The 27,625-nt window shown below is 36.6% G+C and overlaps 1 protein-coding gene across 1 annotated transcript in view; it reads left to right on the top strand.

Annotated features, from left to right (window-relative positions):
* Positions 1 to 26,916, top strand: part of LOC113240074 (WASH complex subunit 1-like) — a 53,480-nt gene extending 26,564 nt beyond the window's left edge. Inside the window, exons 5-6 of the mRNA XM_026477282.1 lie at positions 11,911 to 12,049; positions 26,487 to 26,916. Of these exons, the coding sequence (XP_026333067.1) occupies positions 11,911 to 12,049; positions 26,487 to 26,675 (328 nt within the window). The 3' untranslated portion in view covers positions 26,676 to 26,916. The remainder of the gene's footprint in view (positions 1 to 11,910; positions 12,050 to 26,486) is intronic.
* The last annotated feature ends 709 nt before the right edge of the window (positions 26,917 to 27,625 follow it).

Here is a 27,625-nt window from a genome sequence, read left to right as displayed (position 1 = left end):
GTAGGTGTGGGCAATTACAAAGTCACGCCCCTTTAAAGTTATCATATCTGAAAGACACTCGCATTTTTCAAATTATTCACAAGGACCTGTACTGCTACTAAAAATATCTCTGAATCTCTTTATACCTTTGATTTCCGTAAAATAAAAATATTTAAATAGATCGCTGTAAGGCTAAGAACTCACGGAGCGGTTTCCACCCACGCCCGCTGCGGCTGCGGGACATCTGTTTTATTTCATTACCCACGATACCGCAGGTTTGTGCGGTCACGTAGCCGGCGCGGTTGCGCGACAAACTTGGTGCGAGATGATCGCCAGTCGCGCGGTTATTTGCGAACGATAGAGATCGTTGCGGGCGAATCGACCGCCAAGCACGCTGGTGACCGCATCCCGGGCGGTTCTACTAGTAGCCCGCAGACGCTGCGGCTCCCACGAGTAATCGTCCCCGACACGGGCGTAAAACGCGTCGTGAAATGTGCTACTAAATTTTACATACATATCTACATTCTACGAAGGCCGCGGTCCCGCAACCACGGCGGGCGCGGGTGAAAATCACTCCGTGAGTTCTTAGCGTAAACTGTGGGGATCGTCGAGCTGGGCCATTCATCTTACGAATTATTTGAAAAAAGATTAGGTGAAGTTTTAGGCAAATTAAATAATCCCAATAAACTGCCTCCGTGGCCGAACGGTTACCATGCCGGACTGCCACGCAAGAGGTCCCAGGTTCGATTCCCAGGCCGGGAGAAATGTTTGTATGGCCTACATTTATTTCTCTCGTGAGTTTGGTTGTAATTTGTGGTTGTCTATGTGTGTGTGTCCATGGCACCCGCGACACAGGGTTTCCCTAGTGCGGGGCTATGTTGAGTGTGTGCGTTATTATTAAAATAAAAAATAAAAAATATATTGCTGTTTGTGGTGACTTCAATGTTAACTTATTAGAAGATTCCAGTGCCAGCAGTAGGCTCATATCATTTTTTCAGAGTTATAATCTTGTGAATCTTTTCTTGGTGCCTACTAGAATAACTTCTACTACAGCCACTTGTTTAGACAACATTTATACTAACGCGGTACCCAGTAATAAATCTATTGTAAATAAATTAACGTCTGATCACTGCGGTCAATTGGCCACTTTTAATATAACTGTTGATAAAGTGCCAAAAAAGGATATCACATGTGTTCCGATAAATAATGGTCGACTTAAAGCTTATAGAAGTAACGTAATGCTTCAACTAACTGATATTCCGTACGTTAACGATCCCAATAAATTGTATAATTCAATTTTCAACATAGTGAAAACTGAACGTGATAATGTTTTTAATTCCAAATTCATAACCATTAATAATACATTGAAATTTAGTGATTGGGCGACAGTGGGAATTCATAAGAGTAGACAAAGGCTATATGATCTTTTCGTTGAAATGACCTATAACACTAGTAAAAGTTTTAATGATTTTGTTAGGAAGTATTCGAAACTGTTTAAACGTGTTTGTGTTGCAGCCAAAGCAATGTTTATAAATAATAAAATTAAAAGCAACGCGAATGTGGTAAAAGCGACTTGGAATATTATAAACAGCGAAACTGGAAGGGTCAAACCTGGTAACTTAGATTTCAAACTAAGATTTAATGACAAAATTGTAAACATAGACACAGAAGTTGCTAAAATATTTGAAAATTTTTTTTACTGACATTACAATTTTGACTACTAAGTCGTTAAATTCATCTGCCACCGCCGCTGAATCTTTACTAAAAGAAAATAATGCAGTTAGTATTACTAATTTAAGGTTCCGTCATGTATTTCCAAACGATATTGTTAAAGCCTTTAAGTCTATAGACATAAAAAATACTCCTGACCTTGATGGTCTTTCAACCAGAGTAATTAGTTCTACAGTTGATTGTATTGCGCCTTGCTTAGCCTATGTCTTTAATAAATGTGTTGATGATGGTGTGGTTTCTGACCTCATGAAGCAAAGTAAAGTTATTCCACTTTTCAAATCTGGTAGTATGTCAGACCGCACCAATTTCAGACCTATTTCAATACTACCAACACTCAGTAAAATCTTTGAAAAAATGATTCTAAATCATGTGTGCAGTGTCACATTTTTATAGTAATAACTTAATGTCTCCTAAATAATTTGGTTTCACTCGGGGTCGCTCTACAACCGATGCTGGTGTTGAGTTGATGAAACATATATTTGATGCATGGGAAGACTCACATGACGCTATTGGTGTATTCTGTGACCTTTCCAAGGCTTTTGATTGTGTACACCATGATAAGAGTATCATGGACCAGAGGGTCACGAAACTTCGCCATTATGGCGTGGCGGGATGTGACCTCCACCTTCTTAAATCGTATTTGAGTGGTAGGGTCCAGAAGGTCGATGTTAACGATACGAGATCATCAGGGTCTGCAATAAGCATAGGTGTCCCTCAAGGTTCAATTCTAGGTCCATTTTGTTTTTAGTTTATATTAATGACTTACCTAGCCTCATAGAGGGTTTAAAACATGAGATAGTGAATTGTTTACTGATGATACTTCATTATTATTTAAAGTTAAAAGCCACCAATGTTCCTACAACGATGTGAGCAATACTATATCTAAAGTACTTGATTGGTTTGCTGTTAATAACCTGCTTCTTATTGAGAAAAAAAAATTGTATGAAATTTACATTACCCAATGTTAGAGAGACGGTTGCAAACATTGTAGTTAGAAACGAAAAATTGAAACTTGTGGATACAGTTGTATTTCCAGGTATAACGTTAGATGCTAAATTGCAATGGAGTCCACATATAAGTAAGTTATCAAAACGGCTCAGCTCTGCAGTGTACACGATTAGAAAAATACGGAAACTTTCAGACGTCGAAACCGCATTTGTTTACATTGGTTTACTTCAGCTACTTTCACAGTCTAATGACATACGGCATTTTGCTTTGGGGTAAGCCGCCGATATCAATCGAATCTTTGTCCTGCAGAAACGTGCGGTTAGGGCAATTTACAATCTAGGTCCCAGAGTATCTTTGAGAGATAAGTTTAAGGAAATTATATTCTTACACTAGAGCGTCACAGTGCATCTATGAAAATGCAATTTATGTTAAGAGGAATAGTAATCTCTTTATGAAAAATAGTGACAGACGTAACATTAATACGAGGAATAAAGATAAACTATCTGTTCTTGATAGTCGTCTTCACAAAGTGACAAATTCATTTAAGGGGCAATGTAAACGCACTTCTATAACAAGATTCCGGTTGACATACAAAATTTGCCATTCACGAGGTTTAAAACTACAGTGAAACAAAAACTTTATACTAAAGGTTATTATACAACTTCTGCGTACTTGGATGACAAAAATCCGTGGTAGTAACCCGTTTAGCTCATGGAGGTAGTTTCGATCTCTGATGTTGGAAAGCAAAATAAAAAATATATTGTAAATGTTGAATGCGTACAAATGTTTTTGCAAAGAGCAACCCCTAGAGTTTCTTGCTCAATCTTCTCAGGGGAATCTGCCTTACGAATGAGCGGTACAGTTTAACCAATTTGACGATTTCAAGTGTAATAATGATTACCAATGAAATAAAGATTATTTTGATTTTGATTTTTGGCCAAATACAAATTTATAAAGTGTCAGACAACAAAAACAAAAATATGTTTTTGGTAAATTTATTAATGTTTTGTAAAAACTCAGGAATGAAAAGTTGTTGTTTATGATGTTAGTAATGTTGTCCTGTGAGGTGGTTAGTATTTTACCAGTAACCCTCTCTATATTTATTGCCATGTTGTTTCTCAGAGACTTATCATGTCATCATAATTCATCTGTTATCTATAATTCGATACGAATATTTCATAACATTCTTGTTAATACTATTATGCATTCTCGAAATACAATTGTGATAAACAGATAATTGTATTTATGTGTCCGCGTGGACATAATTATCTTGTTTCTTTGAAATTAATTCTTCTAGCTACAGAATTATTCGTGTGGAAAACACACTATTGAGATTGTTTACCGTCGTGCACAACGGCAATACAATTATCCTTTTTTTTAATAATATCAAGTGACGAGACGCACGAGTCGTGCGCCTGATGGTTAGCTACTCGCCTGTCCATAACAGTTGCAGTGCCACTCAGGGCTTAATCGCAAAGATCTAGGGGCACTGCTGCTGCGCCCGTCACCCTGAGACATAAGTTGACAAGTCCCATGTGCCTGTAATTTCACCGTTTTCACATTTTATTTTTCCATTTATATATATTTATTATATATTTTTCATTTTATTTTTTGATTTATCCTCGAAATACATAATACAGGTTATTAGGACAAAAATAAGATAATTAATTATATTTATGCATGATCGACAACTGTCACTACGGATTTTTTTTAATCCCTTTAGTTTTAGAGTTATTCCGCTAAAACGAATTTGGTACTTTTAATGCGCAAAATACAACATCTCCTGACGCATGTCTCGCGAACAGGCATATATTTGTTTCACAAATTTGGGCGGAGCCGACGTCAAAACTTTTTTGGCATGCTCCCCATTGACTTACAATTATATGGAGGTCGGGACCGCGCTAAAAAGTGTCCGAACTTATAGGGCGTTAAAATCGTATACAGAGCGTCATTCACGCTTTAGTTACTGACAGCGAAGCAAGCAAAATTAGACAGTACTGCGATGACATTACAATTTAAGTTCAACGTTTTAGCTTTTTCATATTCCTTTACATATCACTACGTGTAAATAGGTTGACTTGGGTCATTTTTTTCGTGGTTTTTGGATTAGACCCGTCGTCCATTTATTTGTAAGTCAATGATGCTCCCTCTTAAGTAATGTCTATGAATAGGTTACCGGCGGAGAGAAAGTCTATCGTACTGAATGCCGCGTGACATCTGCATAGGGCCGGTTATTGCTGTCTTTTTTTATATAAAAAATTAGTGCGCATTTGACCTCCATCTCACCTAATGGAAAGTGACGATGAGGTCGAGGATGTAGCATGCACACTTAAATTATGTCTATTCTCTCTCTCCTTGAAAAGATCCAAGTTAAAGTATTCGATGAACAAGTCTGCAGGCAATTCCACTCCCTAGCCGCTTGCCATACAAATGTGGAAGCGAAATGCTTCATGTGAATCGTGAGACCCACGTCTAGTTCCCCGAAGATGGAAAGGTGAAGACGGAATCAAATTATGCAATTCCATCGCACACTCTCCGTGATATATCCTGTAGAATACCGATAAGCTGCAACTGTACGGCGGTGTTCGAGATTCTGCAACTTTGCCTCCACTAATTCCGAGTCACCTATAAGCCTCTTAGCACGAGACGTTAACCACCTCTACCTCTTAACTAGACTAAAGTCTCCACCGCGTCACACCATCGTACCAGACGGCGCACCTATCCTGATAAAAATAAACAAAACATTGAATTGAATAACAGATCGTAAATCATATTGGATAGAGTTGAGTATTCATCATTAACAATAAACGATTTTTGTTTACAAGTTGCTGTGTCTTCGAACACGACACACGCATATGGATAATGTAAACTATCTACATTAGAATGATATCAGCATGAAGGTTATAAATTACAAAGTATACATACCAATTGATCAAACATTACACAGTATGCTAATTATGTTATTGTTGTATGCGGCGCCCATAGCTGATTTAGGCTAGAAGTTGGTTTATGGAGTTGTTAAACGCCATGTGATTGCCCATATGATTTTATGCTAAATTTAATGTTAGTTTTTCCCTATACGAGTTGCAACGGCAGGGCAAATACATAGATGATTTATGACGCGTGCATGTGGTCTCTGGAATGTGGTAACTAACATACATGTCTTTTTTTTATAAACAGATGTAATTGTCAAACTTTAGTGTGCTGTCATACAATATTGTCATTTAAATCCATCCTTTTTAACCGACTTCAAAAAAGGATGAGGTTCTGAATTCGACTTTTTTGTTTGTAAGTTACGCAATTTGTGAACCGATTTTAATGATTCTTTTTTTTTTTTGTTGGAAAGAGGGTACATCAGTATTGGTCCTATTAACAATTTGAAGAAAATATTTTACCCCTAAGGGTGGCAAACTAGGGGACGAATCCGGTTTTGCGCACTTTCCGGTAACTGCAGCTTCTTCATTGTATATGTACACGTATATACGTATCAATTTGTTTCCTGGCCCGTATTCGATTTCAGAGTTCTTGGCAACGTGTGTTATGTTTTTTTGAGTTGATTTTGTCTGTTTCTATTTTTAAGTCGTTATGGATTTTTTTATGATACTAACTGACGGGAGGAATATGTCGTGCGCCTGCTGGTAAGCGACACGCCTGTTCACATTAATTCCAGTGTCACTCAGAGCTTTAAATCTCAAAGATGCCTCTGCGCCCGTGTTGTCGGGACTGAGACATAAGTTAACAAGTTCCATGTGCCTGTAATTTCATCAGCACCTTTACCCTTCAAAACCGGAACGCAGTAATGCTCACTGTGTATTACTGTTTGGCGGCAAAAATAGGTAAGGTGGCAGTATTTCCCTGGGTGTACTCTTTCATCAGCTGACAATAATGTATTTTGCAATTGTTATTTGGAATACTCGTGATGTCTGGTTAGTGGTAAAGATTGTATTTTGTATTTATATAAATGAGGTCATGTTACTTTATAGCCCCGTACTAGGGAAAGGGAATCTTATGATATGAATGAGCAGTAGAGTTTAATCAGTATGACGTATTGTACAATACCAACTGAAGTACAAATGGGGGACTTAATGTCATAAGGCAATTTTAAAGGCAATTTTAAGTGTACCTTATTTACCTATAAAATAGACATTTATAAATTATTGTTTAATAATAATAATAATAATGCACACACTCAACATAGCCCCGCACTAGGAAACCCTGTGTCGCGGGTGCCATGGACATATACATAGACAACCACAAATTACACCCAAACTCACGAGAGAAATAAATGTAGGCCTTACAAATATTTCTCCCGGCTCGGTAATCGAACCCGGGACCTCCGCGTGGCAGTCCAACGTGGTAACCGTTCGGCCACGGAGGCAGTTTCCCTAGTTTGAGACCAGGTATTTGGTGTTGTGTGGCACATTATCTTGGACTCGCTTATTAATAGGTAACATAAAAATTAACAAAAATAATTAAGTTAAAACACGTGTATGTAAAAAAGACATTAATTTGTCCAACGGGTTCCTGTTATTCCGATAAAATAAGTAGGTACGCTCCACTTGTTTACAGCCGACGTAAACAATTCCGCGTAGACTGTGTACTCACTGTTGTGACGTCATAATGGTAGCCCTGTACGAGGATAATATGACGAATGGTTATCAAAATGATAAGTTTATTTACGATGTAGTACTCTTGACAATGCACAGAGCACATATTTTTATTTATTGACACTTATCGTATAAGGCGGGTCAGAAATAGTTTTATGTCTTAAGTGATAAGAGCGAAAATGACGTTACGCGTTTGCCTGTTGACTAGATGCAATAATGCTCTATAAAACTCTATGCCACTTGAGATAATAGAGTAATTTTCAGTTTTGTTTCTCTACTTACTACTCTATATTTCGGTGGCAATTGTTAAGCGACTTCAAAAAAAGGAGGTTCTCAATTCGACTGTGTTTTTTGCATGTTTGTTATGCGATTATTCGGCATTTGTGAACCGATTTCGATGATTCTTTTTTGTTGGAAAGACCACAGTGTTGTGACAAAGCACCACAGTGTTGGTCCTATTTAAATTTGAAGTATATATTTGGATTAATCCGGTTTCGCGCACTTTCCGGCAACCGATCGATCGACCGATCCGGTAACTGATGCTCTCGCAGATTTTTATTAATAAGGGATATCCATGTGAGGCGGGGTCTACCACGTCCCTTGGGCTGGCTACTCATGTCAAGGACTTTTTTGTCATATGATCAGGCGGTCGTCGCATAACACCCGTACTACCTAAGTCGGCTCTCAAGCAACTTTTCCTGGATAGGCCTCAGTTTAAAACTGCCTCTTATGTGGATGTTTTTGACGTGGTCTAATCTTGTAACGCCGGCGCCGGGCGCCCATCTTAGCATTTTCATTTCCGCGCTCTGTATTATATTTTCTTGCAGCTTTTTGAAAAAAAATTAAATAAAAAATTATTGTTATTATTTAAGTATTCAAGTACATTATTGTGAGGTTTTAAATATTATTTCAGGAAAGTACACTGTAATATTAAGTAATACTTCATGAGAGTGTCCTAGAATATTTAAATAATAAAAATTGCCACCGAAATTAGGTAGAGAAAACTAACGTGAAAATTACCCTAGAACGATCCTCTGTACTTTCCAAGGTACTTGTAAGTGCCTAAAGCTATTAAGAAAAATGCATTTAAGACGTTGTTTCTGATGAACTACTTTGTTTCTCGAATCGTAACTATTGTTTTATTGAAATGTTTTCACGCGAATCGCTATTTCTGTAGGCGCCATGCCGTCACGAGCGCGCTGCGAAATTTCTAAGAACACTCGGTGCTCATTTACACAAGTCTGCACAGGGAAAAGTTTTCTATTTCCAACTTCACTGTCAATGTCTTCGATGCATCTGTCTGCACCTTTACGCGTGCAAAAAGAGGCAAGAAAAAAGGACCTAGGGTATCGCGTTGCATTTCTACGAAGATGGAACCGTTGTGGGGTTCCTTGTGAAATGCATTTCAATAGTTTTATTACAAATATCGATATCATTCAACAATCGACTGAAATGGAAGCTACTCCATTAATATTTACATTCATTACAACTATTGAATTTTACAAGTTGGGAGGCGTCTCTACTAATTGACACTCTTTCTAATCTGGGTCAGTTCTAAAATAAACTGGGAAGTAAATATGTACTAGTGGTAACAGTCGATGCCCTAAGATACTTGCCCTATATTGTAATATTATCTTTTTTGAATATCACAATGTTTTGGTACCATGTTATTAAATATTTTTTTTTGTGAAATTACTCCACTATAGTCTATTCCACATGTGATGGGTACTATGACATTTCGATTTTTTTTTATATATTATTATATGCTACGTAAAAATTATTTTTAACTAATCTCTCAACCAGGTTACGAAAACAAATTGTAAATTTGTTACAATATAGCAAAAACAAACAAATTTTTTGCAATTGTAATTTTAAGTAAAAAATACGGTATATTAAGTAGATGGAAATCGAAATGATTGAGATAAAAATAAATTACTCCAATTATTTAATATATAAAACGGAATATTTATCCATAGAGATTTACACCATCGAATCGATAAATCAAATCGGCTATTATTCATTATCCTTTTCATTTTCTTTGTTTTTTGTTCTAAATTATTGTCTCTACATCGATTCACTCTTAGTTACAAATTATCTCGATAAGATATTTAGATCGATTCTTTTTCATTCGATTTTACGTGACTACTCTAGAAACGTCAAATCTCAAACGCCACCGTACCTGTGCTATGTGAAATGGATTATAGTTTGTTATAAATATATACACATCGATCACTAAAACAAATTCCGTCGGAATCGGAGTATCTTTCAGTATACTGCCTGACGCTCTCCAAAACTGAGCTACGAAACGAACCATCATACCTATTTCTCTGCCTGTTGCAGATCTTTGTTTCAGGTTTGTAACGATTTTTTTCACTATACATGCATACATATCGGAGGCGGACTAGAGATGACGCTATATGTATAATATTAAGTTTATTGAATATCACGATGTTAGAATCGATAAATCGACCACGATACTATTCTATTAAATTATTTTTTGCCGTATATGACTTACCCATGTGACGATCGGACGTTAATGTATAGACAATGTCATTCTAATGTTTTAAATACTATAGTGTCCCAAACAAGCCCGAAAAAGAACTTACTAAGCGTCTTGATGTCTGGACTAGGCCGTATAAAAACAATATCGATCGTCCCAAATTGGAAGACAGCCAAATAAACATAATGAATTTGTAAACATTCTCACAAAGATCTACATTACGACTATCGTTATTCACTTGAGCGTTTACTTGAATATTTACTCGAGTGTTTACTTGAATATCTACTTGACTGCTTCTTATAATTAGGTAGAGAAATTTCAGAAATTGTGCTCTCGAATTACTAAAGCTAGATTTTGATGCTTGAATGTAGAAAATCTCACTTAGTTACGTATTTTCTGTAAGAGCGTCTTACAATTTAAGTCTTGGTTGACATTCAACGTTGTTGATATTATTTACTCTCAATGTTATGTATTATTGCGTCAGACGACCACATCATTTATCTGGCTTTAATCTTCTGTTGTGCCCTGATACCTGTACGAGGGAAGATCCCTACGCGGCCACGGATAGCGCAATCAAGGTAGCAATTGCTGCTCAATATAGTCCTAAAATAAAGAAGTATTCGACACGATAAGAAGATCTGACTTGGATTACTTATCTATTATATTTTAGTAGCAGTAGATGTGCCACATTGTTATCTATTATATTATATTATCTATTTCTGCCGCCAAGCAGTAATGCTCATTATTTCGTTCCGATTTTGAATGGTATAAGTGCTGGTGAAATTTCATACACGTTACAGCTTAGCTTTCAACTTAAGTCTCAGGGTGACGGGCACAGTGCTCCTCAGACCTTTGCGGTATAAAGCTTAGAGCAACACTGCAACTGTTATAGAAAGGCGAGTCGCTTACTGTCAGTCAGTGTACTCGAGTTTTAGGGGGTTACTTACACACTGTACCTACATAATGCACCAGTACAATGCACTGAGAGTATATTACGTTAATATCTTCAGAATGCTATTAGGACTGCCACAGCACTGCAACACGACCAGCATGCTCGCCGAGGCGCGAATTGATGACTTTTATGCCATTAGTAGTGGCAATGGCATCCTAATGATGTTTGTCCATCGTGTTGACTGTACAATTTTGAAGTTTTCGGTAAAGATTGGTCAAATTAACTAGTGATTAGTGTATTTACCTTTTTTTTTCACACACTCATAGCCCCGCACTAGAGAAATCCTGTGTCGCGGGTGCCATGGACTACCACAAATTACACCCAAAGTCACGTAAGAAATAAATATAGGCCATACAAATATTTCTATCGGCGCGTTTCTGCGTGGTAGACCTGCCGTAAGTAACCGTTCGTCCACGGAGACGGTTAAATTAATTTTCCAAATTCATTGCAATTGTACCAACATAGTTTTAAGGGTTTCTTTTGTAACTAACACCATTGTATCGTTGGCAGTGGCCTGAAACAAATGATTTTATTATTACCACTGTAGACGCACGGCTTCTTCGTCCCGTTATTTGATATCATAAAAAAATTCAAGCCTCAAACTTGGGAATTCTCAGTACTATGAGTAGCAGAGTAACGAAATTCACTCGGGGATATACCCGTAACACCCAGTCCGACCGAATTGGAATCGAACCCCGGGGATATTCTCATCCAATGTCAAAAAAAATATATAAGCTTAATTAAAACCAAAATTCTATTTTACAACAGGACGTACATATTTTAAAACAGTCGTTATAACCTAAATTGCACCTTTGAAAAAAAATTCAAAATACAAAATTAAAAAACACGTTACCGTAGTTGCGCTTGTGTTATTTATTTAATAAATTTTGCGATGAAAAAATATTCAACTCGAGGGCAGCTATTTTGCACGACTTATCCCTCGCTTTGTTCGCAGAGTAACAAATTAATTTACTTCTATTTTTATTAAAGTGATATATCAAAAAGATGTTGAATATTAACGCGTAGGTATCTTTTGTTTTCCTCAATGATAAGCATCAAGATTTCTAAGGATAACTTTCTCTCGAAGTACCTATGTACGTTACAAAATAGTAGCATTGTCAGTCGTTTGTTTTTTTTTCATGACAACATTGAATAACAATCCAGAATTACATATCCCTATTCTTTGTCATCAGGATCGAAAAGACTCCGGCGCCGCCGCCACCGCCGCCGTCTGTCGGAAATGCTCACGCCAACCTGATGGAAGCGATCCGGCAAGCAGGAGGCGCTGGTCGAGCCAAACTGCGGTCTGCCGTTGAACCTCCTGCAGTGAAGGTAAGTCTTCGTATTTATTACAATATTACAACTTTCATTCACTGCATAAAGAAATGTTTCCATCTTATCCGCAGTAATCTGGGCGTCAAGTTATTGTAATTCCATGGAGAAAGATTGAGATTATATTGCAATAATAATATTTGTTATATTGCTGAAATAGGTCGGCATGGCACTGATGATATTCATTCATTCAATCAATCACTAATGATCGATGCTGCCTTACTTACCTAACGAGAAAATTACTAGATTAAAATAAATAAAATAAAAGTAGAACCGAATTGAGACCCTTCTTCTTTTTTGTAGTCGTTTAAAAATGATTTGGGCTTATACAATCATCCTTGTCACGAAGCCACGTGTTTCTACCCTGTTATCACTGTACTTTATGACTTGGGAATAAGTATGACGTTATTGTAAAACATCAAAAAGTGTAGGTTTGAACTTGTTATGATCATGAAACGAAAAATTATGTCCCGCTGTGTAAACAATTGCTTTACGCTATTGTGTTCGATGATAATACAATAGTTCGATGAAAATACAGTTGGGTATACTGAAAATTTTTTGTTATGATACTTAAATGGCCTTTAGCTTATTATACTACATAAATTTTATCGTTCTTTTATACAGCTAATGTAACTGAATTAGGAGATAGGAATTCCGCTAGGGTAATTTTTATCTTAACCTATTTGTGCCCCACTGCAGGGCAAAGGTCTCCCAAAACTCTTCCTGTCTTCGACGATTTCCCCGTCAACGCCTTCTCGGCTTCTTCGGCAGATTCTTCTCGAACGTCCAAATTTTTTTCAATTATTATTTATGATACCGAGTGACGGGACGAAGTCGTGATTCCGGTGGTAAGCGACACGCCTGTACGTAGTCGTTGCAGAACTTTAAATCTATAGAAGGCATTTAAATATCTTGCTAAAACGAAAATTCCACGACAATGCATTGATTTAGCGGTTTTCACTTACTATTTCATTTTGCCCTCGCCTGAGGAGAGACCCGTGCCCAGCAGTGGAACGTATATGGGTTGATGATCATGATTTGATTTTAAAAGTAAAACATTTTATTTACCTCAACATTTCGGACTGGTTGCAATGTTTACCTTACCTATTTCTGCCGCCAAGGAGTAATGTCAGCATTACTGTGTTCCGGCTTTGAAGGCTAAGGGGCGACTTATTTATTTGACACGAATTTCAACGTGTTCACCACGCGCGGCGCCGCGCGGTCGAAGAGCGGAGTCCGCGTTGCCGCCGCGCAGCGACCGCGTGCGTCTAACTGTCATGGCGAAATACGCTCTATTTGTTTAGCTCTTACGTTTTAATTTAAATGAGCGTTCCGGGCACAGAGGCTAGCCTGGCTTGAATTTAAAATTACCTATGTAGGTAATTTTATGGAGAGGAGTTTAAATGTTGTTGCATAGTAAATAGAATTTAGATTCGCCATTAATATACATGAAGGCGTGGTAACCATGTGGCGGCGGCCGCGCGGAAACTTTCTTCTCGTGTAACTGGGCGCTAAGGGTGCTAGTGATATTACAGGCACATGGGATTTGTCAACTTATGTCTCAAGGTGACGAGCGCAGTGGCAGTGCCCCTCAAATCTTTGCGAGTTAAAGCTCGGAGTGGCACTGCAACTGTTGTGGACAGTCGTGTAGTTTACCATCAGGCGCACTTGTTTGTCCCGTCACTTGATATTACAAAAAAACCGACCTTGGTCTCGAGGGACATGAATAAAAAATCAAATAAAATGCATAGCTTTCAGTCTACATCAGGATGTTACACCTGGACAGTAACGTGAATATGTACGGTATGTAACTGAATTAGATTCAATTATAATGACATTACAGTTTTAATTACGGTTGTTCTTCGAAGCAATAGGTTCGGGATATTAACGATTCATGGTAAATCGATGACGTCGTTCGACCGCTGTCAATGAAATGACTGTAAACTGTACAATATTGTTTAATTGCTTTATTTGCATTCCTAATTTAAAAGTTTTTTTTATCTGGTGTCAAACGAGGGCATTACCTGTATGAGTATTAGAGCTACAAATGAACTCTGATGCATTACGTAAAACATCCGAACTATAAACAACTTCAGAAACATTCTAGCGGGAATCGAACTACGGATCTCCTAATTCAGTGCTCGTCATAATTGCTATACAAAAGGCAGTAGTTTTAGCAGCAGTAAAGTTCCCTGTGATAGAGTTCGTCCAGAGAAGTACTGCCACCTTACCTATTTCTGCCGCCAAGCAGTAATGTGAGCATTACAGCGTACCGGTTTTGAAGAGTACTGGTGCTGGTGAAATTACAGGCACATGGGACTAGTCAACTTATGTGGTGAGGAGCGCAGTGGCAGTGCCCCTCAGATCTTCGTCGTTTAGAGCTTTGAGTGGCACTGCAACTGTTATGGACAGTCCTGTCACTTGATATAAAAAAAGAAAGAAACGGATAGAGTGTTAACCATGTGTTGACACATAATAATGAAGAGTCGCAACTATAGTCAATTTCACATACTATTGAGTCCTGTGACATTATCAATTTTTACGTTATACATACGCGTACTGTTTTTAACTAATCTCTCAACCAGTAGGGATAACACGATGCGAGAATAGCAGTGTCTCGCGCTTTATGTCGCTCTCGCGCAAGTTGCGCCCTTTCGTGCTAGCTCTACAGGCTAGAAAAAGAGATATAATGTCACAGACAAAGTCTGCAAATATCTACTCTGTTTGCGAGGGGGAATAAAATGAAAATACGAGCATACAAATAAACATTTTGTACGTTCCCGGAATCCGCTCGAGATTCACTTCAACGTGATTTAATTGGCGTGCTCTTATCGAAAAAGGCTCAGAGATAGCCTAATAAAGGGCCTCCTCATTATTGCTATCGGCGTCGGCGAAGTTTCAAGAAAGCGATTTTTTTTAATTATACGGTATTTCATTTTCCTTCCAAGAACCTGTCACGTTCTATGATAATGATAATGTAACTATGATAATGGTATCAACAGTTCCATTGTTCTGTAGGGCGACCATTGTTTTGTTTCTTGACGTAAATTACTGGCACAATTGGTCACGGGTAAAAAGTAAAGCAGTAGCAGTAGAGCTTATTGTGAAAGAGTTAATAATAATAATAACGCACACACTCAACATAGCCCCGCACTAGGGAAACCCTGTGTCGCGGGTGCCATGGACACACATAGACAACCACAAGTTACACCCAAACTCACGAGAGAAATAAATGTAGGCCATACAAATATTTCTCCCGGTCCGGGAATCGAACCTCTGCGTGGCAGAGTGGGAATCGTTCGGCCACGGAGGCAGTTAATTCGTCCAGGGAAGTACTGCCACCTTACCTATTACGGAGTAACGGGCGCTGTAGCAGTGCCCCTCAGATCTTTGTGATTTAAAGCTCGGAAGTGTTATGGACAGGCGTGTCGCTTACCACCAGGCGGACGACTTGGGCGTCCCGTCATTTGGCATTATGTAAAAATAAAAGAAATCCGAAATCTTAAAACGGTTTCTCTCGAACTATATATCCATAATATTAGAACTTACCTTAGAACTAAGTCCAAACTCATGGTACCACGATTTCGTTTAACTAAGGTAAACGATTATTTTATGGGGAACTGTGTGTTTTTACAATAAGATTCCGGAGCATAATAATATATTAAGATTACCATTTTCTAAGTTTAAAACTTACATTAAAAGTATTTTAATTGAAAAGTCAATACTAAATTGAAGAACATGTTTTAGCTAAAGAAGTATGGAAAGGCAACATGAGTCTAGATTCCACTCAATTATGATTCAAAGTGTTTTCCATAGCATTTAAGTTTATTTGAAAAGAGCAATCCCTAGAGTTACTTGCTCGTTCTTATGAGACAAAAAAAGAAAAATGACAGTTTCTAGTGTAAAAGTTTTATCTTTGGAATAAATGATTATTTGACTTTGTCTTTTGACTTTGAGACTTTTGACTTTGACTTTCATTACCTAATTTCCTTGGCAATTTTTATTATTGAAATATTCAAGTATATTATCGTGAAATTATTAAATAATATTTTACGGTACAATGCTCGAATATTAAATAATATAGAACGATAAAAAGTTGAATACTTAAATAATAAAAATTGCCACGAAAATTAGGTAGTGAACACTAGACCGAGAATGACCGAAAACACAAACATTAGAGTTTAATATCAGTACTATTATTAAACACGAGGACGTCTCTTAAACGTATTCCGGTGTAGAGACCACTTCTTGGAAATGAACATTAGTGTAATTCGGTAATTAAAAGTAGGTTTTGACCGCATTTATCTTCGTGGACGGACGTTATTATGGATGAGCAATTTGTGAATTAGAGTGGCTTTATTTTTATTGCGCATGATTTTTCTTAATTATAGATAAAAGAAGAGTTCAGATTCAGAAGAATGACCAATGCAAACTATATATAAACAAACTATATATATATATATAATAATAAATGCAAAAGTAACTCTTTGTGTTACATTTCACGCCTAAACCATTGAACTATTTTTGATACATTTTGGTGTAGAGATAGATGGAACTTTGGAAAAGGACATAAGGTTACTTTTTGTCACAAAAACAAATCTTAAAGGGTTGACATAGGATGAAAGTTTATATTGAGAACACAATCTTAGTAATTATTCTTATATTCGAAGTTATTATGACCACTTCGGTGAACCAACGGTATGCACTGTGGACACTGAATGAGGAGGTTCCGGGTTCATCTCCGGTAAGACCAATTTCAGAAACGAACTTTTCTAAATTGATTCTACTACTCATAGTATAGGGAACACTCTAGTTTGAAACCAGGCAATTGGTGTGGTTGTCTGGCATATTATTATTATTCTACGGAGACAAAGTCACGGGCACCAGCTAGTAACAAGAGAAAAAATGCTGATCTAACGAGACTCCACGAATAAATGTTTGTTTAAAATTTTCATATTACTATTTTTAACTGTCGTTTACGTTGTGTTTTACCCAAAATTCGCATTGTGATTACACAATTTAAATTACTGTGTGTAATGCGTACGTATGTTATTCCTAAACGAAACCGAAGTATGGCGACCCCATCCGGCCACGTGGACTGTGCACCCACGCATAATTCTTGATGTTTACGAACCATTTTCCTCCTTTCCGACTCTTAAAGGCCGTTGATATCCGCCATCCACTGGTTTATGCTTAATTAGCAACATTTCGCATTATGACCATAGACTTCTGCGAAACTCGGTGATTTAGTAAAGTCGTAACTAACACGTTATAATAAATTAACATAACTCCTCTCTCTTCTTTTATGTAAGAAATCATAGATAAACAAAGGTAGTAGTGTTATTGTACAATTTTTTTTTATGATACCAAGGAAGGGACGAACAAGTCTTGCGTCTGGTGGTAAGCGGCACGCTTGTCCCCAACAGTGCAGTGCCATTCAGAGCTTTTAATCGCAAAGATCTGAGGGGCACTGCCACTATGCCCGTCACCCTGAGACATAAGTTGACAAGTCCTATGTGCCAGTAATTTCACCAGCACCCTTAAACCTTTTACACCGGAACGCAATAACGCTCATATTATTAGTGTTAAGGCATTGACTTACAATTATATGGACGTCGGGTCCGCGCTAAAAAGTGTCCGAACTTATAGGGCGTTAAAATCGTATACAGAGCGTCATTCACGCTTTAGTCTTCGTTTGTTCGACTGACAGCGAAGCAAGCAAAATTAGACAGTACTGCGATGACATTACAATTTAAATTCAACGTTTTAGCTTTTTCATATTCCTTTACATGTCACTGCGTTTAAATAGGTTGACTTGGGACATTTTTTTCGTGGTTTTTGTGTTAGACCCGTCGTCCATTTATTTGTAAGTCAATGTGTTAAGGTCACAAAATGTTTATTTGGCAGCAGAAGAAGGTATGATTGTAATACTTCCCTGGACGTACTCTTTCACAGGGAGCTCTACAACTGTAGAACTGTTTGTTTATACAAATAAAGTTTTTAATAAACTTTATTAATAACTAAATAAACTTTATTTGATAAAAAGGAAATATTATTCTCCTTACTTTTGAAGCTATAGGAAATACCAATGGGAATTACTTAAATTCCCACCAGTGAAATTCGAAATACAAGTGAATGCACTATATCAATTTATGAAACTGGCTTTAGTTACAAAGTTTGAAATCAATAACTCGTAAGTAATAGTTTGTCGAAAGCTATTAAGCTCTTATCAATTTGCTATTGCAGGCTTACATTCAAAATAGAGAGATAAGTAAGCGTTCTCGTGTTTATTTTGTTGTTACCTCTCCGTCTGTAGAACTAACTATATCGTGTTGAACTTGTGGGTGCACGCACGGTTGTTAGAGCGACTATGTTTCTATATAACTACAATATTTGTTCCATATTTCCCTATAAAGCTGTCTTTGTACCTATTCTATACGACCAAGACTGTACTGATTCTTAAAATAACCAACGGTTCACTGTACCACTACGTCGTAAACGCGGATGTATTATATCAATCGATGAATCAGTTCGAGTTGATATATGTGCATGTGTTAAAAGGGTTTTCCTCAATAAATCAGTACTTAATGGTTGGTAATAACATAATCATGAAACACAATTGAATCGTGTTTATGAATAAAATGCGCTACTAATTGCCGCTTTTCACGGAACAAAGGCTGAGAGATCCATGGATTTAATGTTTCTATAGAACACGGCGACGCCGAAATTTTAGGAATTTTTCTGTACGTGGGGGATTGTATTAGCTCGCTACTGACCTGCTTGTGCGCATTGTGCTCTATTATTGACGGCTTGTACTGTGGTATTCTTTAGTTGCCCATTGAATGCGTTACTCCTGTATCAACATAATGGAGACTATACGGAATTTTACTGAATGTTGTGCTCGGTGCTTTTTGAAAATAATATAACTCCCATAGACTTAATAATAACTTCCAAAGCGCCACAAACTTTTGACAGTATTGCTATGCATCATCGACTTACAATTATATGGACGTCGGGTCCGCGCTAAAAAGTGTCCGAACTTATAGGGCGTTAAAATCGTATACAGAGCGTCATTCACGATTTAGTCTTCGTTTGTTCGACTGACAGCGAAGCAAGCAAAATTAGACAGTACTGCGATTACATTACAATTTAAATTCAACGTTTTAGCTCTTTCATATTCCTTTACATGTCACTACGTTTAAATAGGTTGACTTGGGACATTTTTTTCGTGGTTTTTGTATTAGACCTGTCGTCCATTTATTTGTAAGTCAATGCTAAGTATGCATGATTCATTTTTAACAGGTTGGCCAAAAAGTCCGTGCGGCCTTTGCTACCATAATCTAAGATGATCCCTGGAACAGTTCATAAAAATCTACAAAATATAACGCTTTTAAATGAATGACTTTTGTTTAAGTGAATACATGAAATTAAAGTAAAAATAACACCACATCACCGTTTATCTGTGAGAAATGAGCGGAAAAACATTTTTTTAATACAATAATTTTTTGCGTCAATGTACAAAGGTTACTTCATTAGACTGTATTTGCTAGAGATAAGGTATATAGATAAAAACTTTTCGATAATTTAATGAAGTAATGAATAGTGTGTGTATTCATTCATAAAGTATCAATTTTAATCATAGGCAATGAATTGACATTTCAGTGTTATTACCTTTTTGAAACCAATAAATTAATGATATGTTAAATGTTTCATAGTACGTCAAAAAAATAAAACTATACGACAGAACCTTTGCTTCAAACACCAAATACACAAAAAATTTATCGACTTACCTCATTCCTTTTTTTTTTTTCATTATTTCAGTTTGTGTTTAGTTTAGCTAACTTCCACCAAAAAAAATAACTCTTTTCTTTTAAAATGTTGTCTATGGGCGTTTTAAAAATAATATATTTAGGCGGGAAGCTTAAATTAATTTTTTGAATGGACACGACTTTGATACGGGAGAGATCGTTAAAAGACACTGATATTTGCAACCGACTTGAAAAAAGTATGAGGTTCTCAATTTGTTTGTGTACGTTACGCAATTATTCATCACACTCAATCGTTACGCGAATATATTCCACCTCTAAGTGTGTAATATTAGAGGCTGGATCTGGTTTATTGAATTTCACTCACTTTCCGTTAACAGATTTCTATTTTTTTATCATATCAAATTCTGTATCGCGGTGCTATGGACACACACATATACAACCATAAATTACACCCAAACTCACGAGAAAAATAAATATGGTCCATACAAATATTTCTCCCGGCACGGGAATCAAACCCGGGACCCGGCAGTCATGGTAACCGTTCGGCCACGGAGGCAAATAGACGTAACGAACAAAGCGAAAGTTTGCTTATCCAACTTAAAAGTTGATTTTTTTTTTAAAGATAGAATTAAAAAAGTCAGGATTTTTTATCAAATAAGGAATTCTAAAATGACCCGAAAGATGGCAACATATTGTAGATCAATATGGGTAGTACATAATTGCTTAAAGTTTGGTATTTTCATTTTGATACCACATGGACTTTTTGAAAAACCCAATAGTAATTTTTGAGTTTTCTGTGAGAACGTAATTTCAATCGTGTTTCCACGAATTCTTTTGAAAGATTGGGACAACTGACACGCTATTTTGGACCGATTTGCCGGTTTCAATGTTTTGATCCATTTACGTGTGGAGTTTTGAAAATATCTCAGCAAATGTTATTCATTAATCATTCACACAATGGTTTATTGAAATACTATACAGTTTTCGTATGTTTATAAAATAATAACCAATGGTTTCCTCTGAGAGATCTTAAGTTACATTTGGCTTACTTCCTGAACATCTTATTGAATTTATTATTATTTGAAGGTACCGAAGTGATCCCAAATCTGTGTGTTTACCACGCAGATCCACTACGGGTTGCGTGCGAACTACCCGTAGTGTTCAGTCTGCATATTTTTTATTTCATTTCATTTAGTTTTTTTTTTGCATTAGAGCTCCTTGTGAAAGAGTTAGCCCAAGGCAGTACTGCCACTTTATCTATTTCTGCCGCCAAGCAGTAATGCGTGCATTTAGAAATTACAGGCACATGGAACTTGTCAACTTACGTCTCACGGTGACGAGCGCAGTGCCCCTCAGATCTTTGCGATTTAAAGCTCTGTGTGGCACTGCAACTGTTATAGACAGGCGTGTTACTTAACACAAGGCGCACAACGTGTTCGTCCTGTCACTTCATATTCTAAAAAAAATCATATTTTTTAAACTAGACACACTTGTTAAATTTATTAATATTATTAGGTTTTTTTCTTTATACGTGTTGGTCTACATAGGCGTATTTACAAACTATATTGCATGAGTAACGTAAAAATTATAAAAATAAATATGCCTCAAGGCCGATCAGAGTGATTCAAAATCCGTTCTTGTGATTTGTAATCTGTGTATCATAAAGAAATAAATGATTAATAAATCAACAGATATAAGACTAATGTTTTACAATGTTAGAGTCAAAGTTTACGACAAACACCTTTTCCTTCATTCAAAGTACGTCTTATAAAAATATCATAACATTTACGATGAATTTAATATGGGTGGAACGAATCGGACGGACGTTTGCACTGCGTAGAATGGTAGTTGTGTGTTTTTTTCTGTCCGCTTGATTCCCGGTAATGGGCGTGGACACAGCGGTCGCTGGACCTCTCCAAATGTTTAAATTGCACTCGCTGCTCTCCCCGCCGTCTTTCTGTTTAACTTTTATGTGCCAAGGACAAAGTGTTCGTATTCGTGTGATTTTTACTTGAACTTAGGCAATAAATTACGTAAGTAAAATTTACGCATCCACATTAGCTAGAAGCATGACGTGTCTGATACATGTTTACAATCGAATTCAGATTTGTTATTTTATTAGCAAATGAGCTCCTTGTGAGAGAGTACGTCCAGGAAAGTACTGCCACCTTATCTTTTATATATTTTCAAAGTTATCTCACATTTTTGAAATCTTCCAATCGTAACATAACGCTGTAGTAAATTTTACACCGTTACTTTCGTTAATTTGGTAGGGTAATTTAAATTATAATTTATTAGTTGTAGTCTCCCCCTGTCATATTATTGTATTGTATTTGTTAATTAATTTTTTAGCTCAAAGTCAAACAATCATTTACTCCACAGGTAAAATTTTTACACTTGAAAACGTCATTTTTTTAAGCTACTGCTCGTGCTTAGGGTCGCCGGACTAAAGCACATAAGTCAAAATCCAACATCATTAATTTAAATTAATACATTCACTGGCACATAAGTCCAATTCATTTGTTAATTCATAAATTTCGAACTTTATTCTAGAGGTTATTTAACTTACAACACTAAAAACAACACAAAAAAAAATACATAATTATATATTAACAAATGAAGCACTTTTTTTAGTTATGTGCTTTAGTCTGCCGACCTTAACATTGTGCCGACTTCCCTGAGAACGTGCAAGAAACTCTAGCGATTGCTCTTTTCAAATTTTCTTAAATGCTGCTAGAATACATTTGGAATCATATTTGTGTATCTAGATTCATGTTGTCTTTCTATACATCTTTATCTAACACGTAGTCTACAATTTTGTAATATGTATTTTCAATTAAAATACTTTTAATGTAAGTTTTAAACTTAGGAAATGGTAATCTTAATATATGCTCCGGAATCTTATTTTAAGCTAATATAATGCTGTGCATAGCTGTTAGTGTAATGCAGATTTAATTCAGCAACAGTAATTTCTATTAGCAATAATAATTTGTATTCTGTAGCTGTGCCAATAATAAACAAGTACCTTAATTAAAATCCAAGTATATTTTTGAGTTCACAATTACGACTATGTTGTTCTCTATAACATTGATTTTCTCAACAAAACACGTCGGTATGTAACTAAAAAGGTAACAAAGCTGACACTGCTTTCGAATCACATAATGCCTTGTTTGGATAAACCGGTGCTCGTAGTTTGCACCAGCCGCTTTTGCTTCTCAGGAATGAACGTTAAACTACCCACTTCTTCGTAACAAACGTGGACAATTACCCAGATTTCAGCACTAAATATGGATACCGAGAACATTATATACAACGTTTCAATACGCCTTTGTTCATAATTTAATCAGTGTCATATTTCGTTCGAAAATTATAAATATCGTTATCTACATTAATACTTTTATTATCATTAAAACGTATATTTACGCCGAAATGTAATTCTCGGAATTACATAATGTAACAATACGATATATTTCAATTTTAGGTACTATATGTCTTAGAGTAGTAGCAGTAGAGCTTCTTGTGAAAGAGTTCGTCCAGGGAAGTACTGTCACCATACCTATTTCTGCCGATAAGCAGTAAAGTGATCATTACTGCGTTCCGGTTTAGAAGGGTAAGGTTGCTGCTAATTATTCAACACTCAGTTTATGATCATTATTGTATTGTACTAGAGCAGAGTACGATATGACAGTCTGACGTATAAAATGGTGTAAGTCGTTTGCAGCTCAAGTACATTTAACTACCTTGGTTATGGCGCATTTACACCGGACCATTAGACAAGCCATTCCACATAACCAAGTCTAGTGAAAAGTATGAAAGTCGCAACGTCTTTCTACACTACAGCCAGTAATACAATAAGTTTGTTTAAGATTCTTTACTAAACGGCAAGGCAAACTAGTGGAGTGGCTCAGGATGCGCGTTCACACAAGGCCTTTACATATGCCAATTCAATGCACGTGTGGTGGGGGAAGGTATTTAAACGAAAAATTAGATATCGTTCTAATTTAGTGGATTGTTTTTATCGCTAGTCTGGAGACACTCCATAATGGATTGTCTCACATGACGCCAATAATGGCTTGGCTTAATGGAATGGCTCGTCGATTGGCCCCGTGTAAACGGTCCTTTACGGTTAACGGTAAAAACGCTATGTCCAAACATTTCAAACTCAAATTATCTTTATTTCATAGGTAAGCTAATTACACTTGAAATCGTCATATTGATTAAACTTGGGGAACAGAAGCTTTTAAAATGGTAGGTAGGTATTTAGAGTATTGCCCCGAAGTGTTTGTGTGTGTTGTAAATTCTGTTACTCTGGTACTCATAGTACAGGGAATGCTCTAGTTTGTGACCAGGCAATGGACGCGGTCGTCTGGCACATTAAATAATCTACGTACAGAGTACTAAAAAAACAGACTTCAAAAGTTCGTGGAATTACATTTATTTGCCAAGTATTATTGAAATCAATTACCGTAACCGTAAAGTGTGCGAAAACAGCTTCGTCTCCTAGTTTGCCATCCTTAGAGGTGGAATAATTTCTTTCAATTTAAATGGGACCATCGCTGAGGATACCCTCTTTAAAAAAAAAGAATCAGCCACATCGGTTCACAAAGTTTGCCGGAGTTATCGCGTTATATATAGAAAAAAAATTAAAAACGAATTGAGAACCTCCTCCCCTTTTCGAAGTCGGTTAAAAAGGTGCAAATTCATTTAAGGGTCAATGTATACGTATACTTTGTACTAAAAGTTAATATTACAGTTTCTGCGTACTTAGATGACAAAAATCCATGTTAATGACCCGTTTAGCTCATGTAGTTTGTCTGGTCCGTGATATTTGAAATAAATAATCGAAATGATAAATGTTTATTTACATAGAGCAACTCCTAGAGTGTCTAGGAGTCGTATTCTAGAACTCTATTCAATGCTCAAGTCAGGATTGTACTGGAAACACAAGCACTGGAAATACGACCCTAATGGCAGGGACTTGAGTATGATTTCGAGTGCTTTAAACCATACTCAAATCCCGACTTGAGCATTGAGTAGAGTTCTAGAATACGACCCTTAGTCATTCTTCCCAGGGGAATCTTATGATATGAAGAGCAGTAGAGTTTAATCAGTATGACGTATTGTACAATACACTGAAGTACAAATGGGGGACTTAATGTCATAAGGCAATTTTAAAGGCAATTTTAAGTGTACCTTATTTACCTATAAAATAGACATTTATAAAATATTGTTTAAATTGAACTTTTGCACACATTTCACGTTTAACCTGTAAGGGTTTGGAATCTGAACGGAATAAATAGTGTTCTTGGATACAAGTTTTTTTTTCGTGTCGGAGTAACATATTAGAAAAAAATTTAATTGTTTTTTTTTTATTAACTGATCAGATAAACTTGCAAACCAAGGAATGTCAACTCTATTGTAAGTTGCCAGTAAGACCTTCAGAGCAATTGTCCAGGAATAAATAGTAATAGACACTAGGCCGACTTGCTAAAGTACATAATATAATTGAAGAACTCTGCCACAGAATTTTCAAATAGTTACTCACCACGCGACACGATTCTACAATTCAGTATAGATAAAACTCGACTTTCAACCTCAAACGTTAATTTATTACTCTCGCCTCATTCCCGGAGATAAAATCTTCCTTTTTTTTTCTAAAGGCTTGGATCCTCGACTTTTTATCTCTGCTTTTCGAACCGGATGCGAATAGATTGAAAAGGTATAAAGCGAACGAGGCAGAATAATGTGTTTATAGCGTAGAATTGAATCTGTTAGGGTTTTAATTCGCCTCCTTAATTGAAATTACAAGCACATAGGATTTGTCAACGTATGACGGGCGCAGTGGCAGTACCCCTCAGATCTTTGCGATTTAAAGTTCGTGAGTGATACTGCAACTGCTAAAGACAGGCATGTCATTATTATTATTATTATGTAGTTGAAAAAAAATTAGACCTTTTCTTGTCCTCAAAAGTTACGTAAATTGTCTTCAAAAACAAAAGCTACTTCATATTACGCGAGAAGGTCAAGAGTTGCGAAAAATGTAAGCAGTGTTGCCAGATAGTTGCATACTATCTGGCAGCACTGCTTACATTTCTTTCCAATCTTGTCTAATAGAAATGTGGATGACGGTTATACATGCTTTGTGGAAAATACCCATTCACTCTAACCTTGAAAATACCCAAATTGCCAAAGATTTGAGGTTTTTAAGTAAAATTTTACCGAACTTCAACAACATTTTGTTGTTTCGTTCTTGTTCGTTCTGTCACTTGGTATTACAGACCAGATAATTGGTTATCTAGTCTGTGCTCGGTATCTTAAATAAACATACTGTTAAAAGATGTTTTAAAAACAACGTGGCGCCAGTCATAATGATGTGCGATTCGGCTAGTGCCAACATTCGTCCGCCACTCTGACCCAATCCGAACTGGGGACTCGATAAGTTTTCCTTGGGTTATAAAGCTTCTTCGAATGTCACCATCACTATGTTTTTCTGTACCGTTAGCCGAAAAGTATTTCTACTAAAAACATATGTATGTCATATTGATTTTTACTGAATATCATGATATCAACTAGGGGTCTAGTCTCGTTCTCTACTAATAAGCAGCAGGTATTAACACTCGTGTTACTTTTTCCGTGTACCAAATTCAAGTAAGCAATTTCTTTAACAGGACAAGAAACCAAGCGGTGGAGACCTTATGGCTGACCTTCATGCCAAGTTATCAATGCGGCGTCGCGGAATCTCTGGAGCTGAACGTTCTAGCGGAACAGTACTACATACCCTCGCCAGCGTCATACCCGAACCGGGAGAAGAATCTTCGGCAGCACAGCATTCATCCAGTGAGAATGAGTGGGAGTGAGCTTTTGCCTAAAGGTATTAAAAAAAAGGATATAAGACCGCCTTTCCCATTTATGGTATTTCGAAAATAGAATCTTACTTATTGTGTAAACAAATCTCGTTCAATATATAAATTGTTTAATAAATGTTCTTTTGACTTAAAAAAAAAGGTTATCCAAAAATAAGTTAGAGACAGTTACGGACTTGAGGTTTAAATTAAACATGTAATATTTTAAATTATACACGTATTTAAAGAATTGAACACGATTATACGAATTACTGCTGGTCATAAATAATAATGATAAATAATTTATTAAAATTTGGCGGTCTTGCTGGTCCAGCACCGTGAGTTCTAATATAGAGTCCCGGATTCAATTCCTGGTAACACCAATTTGACATACGAACGTTTCTTTGGTTCTAGTCTGGAGCCCTACTCTCGAAGCACGATATCAGTAGTTACAGACGTTTTCCCACTATAAGACGATTTTAGTTTCGATCGATCGGGGCTAAAACTGGACGTAGTTTAACAAAAATGATCCAATACACATCCAGTAACTTTCGAGATATGGCAGGAGATATTTATTTGTTTATATGTTGGATTTTTATTTATTTACGTTTATATGTTGGATTTTTTTTTGCTGATCTACGAGGTTAGACTTTAGGAAGCGTTTGATACATGTAACAAATTTTTTGATAATTTTGTGGATTGGAGCCTTTTTGCTCAACTACGTGCAAATAAGAATATAAATCGCATTGTCATACATTCTTAGTTTGTAACTATCAAGTTTCGAATGGGCCCGTGTTTTCGTTGACAAACTTCGAGAGTATGGATGTTGTGAATAGTGCTGCGGAGTTAATTTCTCTAGGCCATTGAATTTACTTTGAGACCAGGCAATTGGCATGGTTATTTAAACATTACAATAGATAGGAGGACTAGATAGGAGTATTAATGTTATCTGCTTAATTTCTGTG

This window comes from Hyposmocoma kahamanoa, unplaced genomic scaffold (assembly GCF_003589595.1).
Source record: "Hyposmocoma kahamanoa isolate Upper Pololo Valley unplaced genomic scaffold, ASM358959v1 119, whole genome shotgun sequence".
NCBI lineage: Eukaryota > Metazoa > Arthropoda > Insecta > Lepidoptera > Cosmopterigidae > Hyposmocoma > Hyposmocoma kahamanoa.
The sequence above is the reverse complement of the archived record's forward strand: the minus strand, read 5'-3'. Positions and strand labels throughout refer to the sequence as shown.